Source organism: Apium graveolens, chromosome 3, assembly GCF_009905375.1.
Source record: "Apium graveolens cultivar Ventura chromosome 3, ASM990537v1, whole genome shotgun sequence".
Taxonomy (NCBI): domain Eukaryota; kingdom Viridiplantae; phylum Streptophyta; class Magnoliopsida; order Apiales; family Apiaceae; genus Apium; species Apium graveolens.
In genome coordinates this window covers 21,662,325-21,668,757 of record NC_133649.1, presented here as the reverse complement: position 1 = coordinate 21,668,757, position 6,433 = coordinate 21,662,325, and the positions used below count along the sequence as shown (strand labels likewise).

At 37.3% G+C, this 6,433-nt stretch overlaps 1 protein-coding gene across 1 annotated transcript; it reads left to right on the top strand.

Moving 5' to 3' along the window:
• The first annotated feature begins 2,656 nt into the window (after positions 1-2,656).
• On the top strand, positions 2,657-4,909 carry LOC141710632 (putative arabinosyltransferase ARAD1). Its single transcript, XM_074513191.1, has 2 exons — positions 2,657-3,637; positions 4,096-4,909. The coding sequence occupies exons 1-2, from the start codon at positions 2,729-2,731 to the stop codon at positions 4,648-4,650; spliced, it is 1,464 nt and encodes a 487-aa protein (XP_074369292.1). The 5' UTR covers positions 2,657-2,728; the 3' UTR covers positions 4,651-4,909.
• Positions 4,910-6,433: the final 1,524 nt, after the last annotated feature.

Sequence of the window (6,433 nt, the reverse complement as noted above, 5' to 3'; positions counted from 1 at the left end):
CTTCTCGGACCCTCTGTTGTCTTCTTCAATACGAAGTCTAACAATAAGATCCTCCATAGACATCTCTTTTCGCTTGTGCTTAAGGTAGTTCTTGAAATCTTTCCATCCAGGTGGAAGCTTTTCAATAACAGCAGCAACTTGGAAAGACTCACTTATGACCATTCCCTCGGCATGAATGTCATGAATGATCACCTGCAGTTCCTGCACCTGACTGACCACAGTCTCAGAGTCTGCCATCTTATAATCAAGAAAGCGGCCAACAATCCACTTCTTTGCCCCAGCGTCCTCAGTTTTATACTTATGGTCAAGTGACTCCCATAAGACCTTAGCTGTTGGCTTCGCACTGTATACGTTATACAATGAGTCAGACAAACAATTTAACACATAGTTCCGACAGATGTAGTCGGAGTGCTTCCAAGCATCAGCAGCATACACAGTCTGCATGTTACTCTCAACAGTGAGCAATGGTGGTTCTTCCTTAAGGAAGCGATCCATATGCAACGTGGTCAGATAAAAGTGCAGCTTTTGTTGCCAACGTTTGAAGTTCGTTCCGTTGAACTTCTCAGGTTTTTCAGCATGTGCAGCAGACACAGTTGGCATAACAGGTGCAGCAGGCACCACAGGTGGAACAGATGGTACGTGCGTCTGTACTACAGGTGTATGCACACCAGTAGGCACCGCAGGTATGATCGGAGGAGTGAATCCTGCCGATATATGTCCAAGAGGAACACTAAACTGTCCAATGACAGTGTGTCCCACAGGCATATGTCCCGAAGACACATGTCCAACAGGCGTTTGACCCCCATCAGATCGTACGATCCGTGCGTTAGGGTTAATCGGCTGCTGGTGAACCCCATCAGATCCAGTGATCTGTGCGTTGGGATCAGCCGTCATGTTCATCGGATCGTTCACAGTTTGGTTCTCCATCGATCTGTTACTCAACAAAACAAGCAGATACAGATGTATTAGTCACAGATGTATATAAAAAAAATAGCTTTAAGATTGTGAATACAATCTGCGATTAATACATATAAATCAAATAAGTGTGTGCGTGAGTAAACGAAATCAAATAGAGAAAGGAAGAATATAACCAAATGGAAATCCTCGAGTCCAGTTGAAACTGTCTCCTTAAAGCTATTTCGCCTCTCACCGTATGTGCAAGTCGATAGCCTCCCAGGATAAAACGAGATACCAGTATAATCGATAGATCGAATATACTCTCAACGAACTTGAACTAAGCCCGAGAACTATCACCGGAATATTGGAAAAATTTAAGACTAAGGAGACCGAGAATGAAAGAGAGGACTCTTATTCCCTTGACTTAATAATACTGATGCCCTAAGACTCTATTTATAAAGAGAGGCTTGAAATGACTTGTTTTTCTTTTCGATGTGGTACATGGTATTTATAAGAAAAACTAAGGAATAGGTTTGTGCTACTCTCGATGTGGTACAAAACCACTTTTCATATTAAAAGGTAAAACTTTGGAACATCAGTTCTCATTCACTTTTTACTCATTTTGAGCGTGTAAATATGCGTTGGAATCCCCTCGAAGAGGAGAATACGTTCCAATAAATACACATCACTAACACATAATGTGTCTCACTCATATAGAGTCTCAAAATAATTCACAACTTAGCCTAAAATACTAAGTTTGTCCAACATATTTCATATATTTTCTAAGTATGTTGGGCTCAGGCCTTGTAGTTGGGGTCCAATGCCATAGTTGATTGGGTGGATTGGATCCTTCAAAAGTTGTAAGGGCTTTATTAATATATTATCTATTTATGAAAAATAAATAAATAAATAAAATTATCTCTTTCATCACACTTGATATTAACTAGTATATAACTACTTAGCAATTCTGTCCCTTTTATATCTTATAAGAATTCTGTATTAAGTTCATATCCAGTTTTATTATACGAATAAAAATTATAATATCACTTAGTCTAAAATTTAAATAAAACTAAGAATAAATTTATTTTAATTATACAAATACATTGTTCAGTACTAATTTAAAATTTTAAATGAATTTCAAGTTTTCAAACACACCAATTTCACATAAAAGTTCTCCATGGCTTCGGCTCGGTTACAACTTACAAGTATATTTGTGTTGGGAAGTAAACAAGTGTCATCTCTTACGAACTGTATAAAATTAAAAACTGAAAAAAAATAATAGTAAGAAATATTGACAATTGCAGAGGCAAGAGCCAAGAGCCCGCTTCTCCAGCGAGACCCTATTCTCTCGCTCACTTCAAAAAATCAAACCATAATCTTTCTTGTGACTTTCTTTTACATGTTTTCTTTCTGTGTCTTGTCCTTTCTTTTCCCTCTTTTTCTTTCACTTGTGTGTGTTTTTGTGATATTCGATTCACTCTCACTTGTTTCTTCACTTTTACATGAGCATTTTCTTGTGAATTGTGTTCATACATATTGTGAGATTGTGCGTGTGTGTCATGCATGCATACATTATTTTTGTTTATAGTTTCTTGGCATAGAGATTCAATTTTTATGTCATGTTATATGTAGTTTCGGGTTTTTTTTTTACAAAATAAAAAACAAATTATGCAAATGTTGAGAAATCTCATTTCCCACAAATTGTTACTTTTCTTGTTCAGTTCATGTAATCATTTTGTGGCAACCATAACTTTTTGAATCTTTTGGCCTAAGTTCTTTGTTCTCAATTTTTTTATCAGAAGCTGAAATGAAGATCATGTAATTTATTACAATGGGGGAAAGAAATGCAGCCCACATAGGGTTTCTTTCACAGAAATTCTTGTTTTGTTTGTTTACTTTTGTTTCAGTCTTGTTCATATTATCTTGGCTCTTCTTGTTGCGTTCCACTAGTCATCCTCGCTCTATTGATCACTCTTTCCTACTTAATTCCAATCTTCTTTCAGTATTCAACGATAGGAGTTCTAAGCCTAGGATTCCAATTGATATTCAACACGAGAGCAATACAACTAGAGCTAGAGATTTCCCTCAAAAGAGAAACTTTGGTGATTGTGAAACGATACTTAAAGTTTTCATGTATGATTTACCTCCTGAGTTCCATTTTGCCCTTATAGGATGGAAGCCTGAGGGAAATGGGATTTGGCCAGATATTCGTAGCAAGATTCCTCCTTATCCTGGTGGATTGAATTTGCAACACAGCATAGAATATTGGCTCACACTTGATCTCCTCTCCTCTGAGTTTGCTGAAAATTTGGATGGTCGTAATGCTGTCAGAGTTTATGATTCAAGTGAAGCTGATGTCATATTTGTTCCATTTTTTTCTTGCATATGCTATAACCGGTTCTCAAGGTTAAAGCCTCATCAGAAGGGGAGTGTAAATAAACTTCTTCAAAAGAAGTTGGTAAAATTCTTGACAGCTCAAGAAGAGTGGAAGAAGTCAGGTGGCAGAGACCATATCATTATTGCTCACCATCCAAACAGCCTTTTAGATGCTAGGATGCAACTTTGGCCTGCTATGTTTATTCTGTCTGATTTCGGGAGGTATCCCCCTAGCATAGCTAATGTTGAAAAAGATGTAATTGCGCCATACAAACATGTTATCAGGAACTATGCGAATGATTCCTCAGATTATGATAGCCGCCAAACTTTGCTGTACTTCCAGGGGGCCATATACAGAAAAGATGTGAGTGCATTTGTTTCTGCATTCCATATCAGTTTACATTATAGATAAACGATATGATACATGATCACTTTCTGCCTTCTGGTGATATTCTAATTGAGTTTGTGCAACAATGGAACAAAAAATTACTATGTGTAGCATTTTAATCAAGTGATATCCTTATTCTCCCTATAAGGTGAGGGTTCAAATGTCAGTGCAAGGGGGAGCATGTGTATGAGAGTAGCAGGATAAAAAAAGCTTTTCGATATCTGTTGTTTAAGGGTTTTGTCAAATTAGTTAATTAATCACTAGTTGATCATGACTCAAACTATTAAATCTTGAGGAGTTATGTGGATGATTAGCCATTTTAAACATTCTATCTGCAGCTATGTTCTTCCTCCTTTCTTGCTTGCTTAATCTCTTGAACCATAACCTTATTTCATTAAGTCAGTTCCTTGCTATCTCTTTTTTCCCAATCTCAGGGTGGGACTGCCCGGCAGGAGTTATTTTACCTTTTGAAGGAAGAAAAAGATGTACACTTTAGCTTCGGGAGTGCTCAAAAAGATGGCGTTAATAAAGCTTCAGCAGGGATGCATTCCTCTAAATTCTGCCTCAACATAGCTGGTGACACTCCCTCATCAAACCGTCTGTTTGATGCCATTGCTAGCCACTGTGTCCCAGTTATCATCAGTGATGAAATTGAGCTTCCCTACGAAGATATTCTTGACTATTCAGAGTTCTGTGTGTTTGTTCGTACTTTAGATGCTGTCAAAGAAAACTTTCTCATTAATCTAATCAGGAATATTGGGAAAGATGAGTGGACCAGAATGTGGGCAAAGCTGAAGGAGATTGAGAATATGTTTGAGTATCAATATCCATCCAAGGAGGATGACGCTGTTCAAATGATATGGAAAGCTGTGGCTCGTAAGATTCCCTCAATTAAAATGAAGTTACACCAGTCTAAACGCTTCTCACGTTTTGAACCCCACGCGGAGAAAGCCATACCATCAAATCTCTTGCCAAGAAATTTTCAGTAACGCTTGGCAGGTTCGTGAGGACTATTAGTACTGCAGTTGGAGGAAGCAATGCACTGCAGTCTGCATATATGTGCATTGCTTGTAAGTTGTAAGCTTGTAATGAGTAGCTAGAGACTTCAGAGGTAAAAAGTCCATGTAAAGTTTAAAACATTCCTTTCGACAAGGGGGATATGACTTTCGAGAATGGAACCAAGTTCAATTCAACACCGAAATACGCATTTACCAGTAGGTTATCCCCTGTCCACAGCCATCAGCTATGTACCAAAGTTTGCAAGTTATAAATTGTTGCAAGAAACAATTGGACTGTAGTTAATAGCCGTGAAGTAGTTGGTTGTGGCGCACATGTAATTGTATACCAAACTGTAACTGCAAATACTACTCTATATGTAGATTCCTATAAAACTACACACAACTTGTATATTCCTAGAATTTACGTCAAATAAATATAGAAGCTAGCTAGAAACAAAACTGAAAAACCTACTTTTTCCATCTTCAAGGAGGTGAGCAATTAATTAGACAAAACTTGTTTACCATCTATATAGGCATATATATTGACATAATATGCTATAGAGCACCCTGAGAAGTTACCACATTTGTTCGTAGAATCGATCAATGTGAACCGAGCTGATTCGATCGCTAGGTAATTTTGTTGAAAAAAATGAAAGAACAAGAAGATGATAATGTGCAAGGATCAAAGCAGGAAGTGAAGGTGAGAATTGATAAGTACAAAGAATGCAGAAAAAACCATGCAGCTCATATCGGGAAATACGCGGTGGATGGTTGCTGCGAGTTCATGGCTGCTGGAGAAGAAGGAAGTGCCGAGGCTTTAACATGTGCTGCCTGTATGTGCCACCGTAATTTTCACAAAATGAGGTCGGAGATAACTATAATTGAGATATCACAGCACTATTGCAAGTCTAGTTGTCATTTTTCTACTTGTATAATTAGGCCTGCTTCCAAATTTTAACTAATGTGTATGGCCACAACTACTGAAAATCCCACCCAAAAAAAAATGTAGCCAATTTCTATAGATGTATGAACTTGTTCTAAACATAATCCATGTCTGCTAATACTTTAACAGAAAAGGTTGTAAAAACTGGGTATATGGAAGCCTGTCTGACCAGCCAGCTTTGATCATATTTCCATCCTGGGCCTTTAATACTTGGGCCAGCACCCAACCTTCAAATATTCTTTCAATTTAAAAATGGCAGGCCCAGACTGCAGTTATAGAATTTGTACTGCTCAGTAATATGGAATCATAATTCATAGATGTATGCATGCAACTGATTGTTTGTGATAAATTTTAAATTTCAAGCAACAAAAGGTGGCGAAGGATATATATGGTGGAATAAAGTGGAGATGATACTACGTCATGTTTTCAACAATGACAGACCAAAAGACAAACCTAAATTATATCTTTTCTCCATTATCTTGCCTACAAACACTCTTGTGAGCCTGCATGCATTTTTATCCTACACGGTTTCTTTTCGATAAACAAATTCATATACGAAACAACATTATAATTAATTCAGGATTGATTGACGAATATTATCCGACAACATTATTCCTTAATTGAACAAATTAGGCGTACACTATGCATGCAGATGCCCTTTAAACGGGTCCACTAATCATGATTAAGTAATCCAAAGTCTGTTAGTGCTGGGGAAAGTTAGTTAACAACATAGTAAATTAGTAATTAAATGACTTTATGCTATATTATGCAGAAACTCACAATCACACTAAATCAAGATTTTTTGTAACGAACGTGACAGCGACCAAATTT

Excerpts from the sequence above, each read along its gene's own strand:
- LOC141710632 (XM_074513191.1), top strand. The coding sequence starts at position 2,729 with ATGGGGGAAAGAAATGCAGCCCACATAGGGTTTCTTTCACAGAAATTC. Across the intron at positions 3,638-4,095 it reads GGGCCATATACAGAAAAGAT|GGTGGGACTGCCCGGCAGGA; the intron begins GTGAGTGCATTT and ends TCCCAATCTCAG.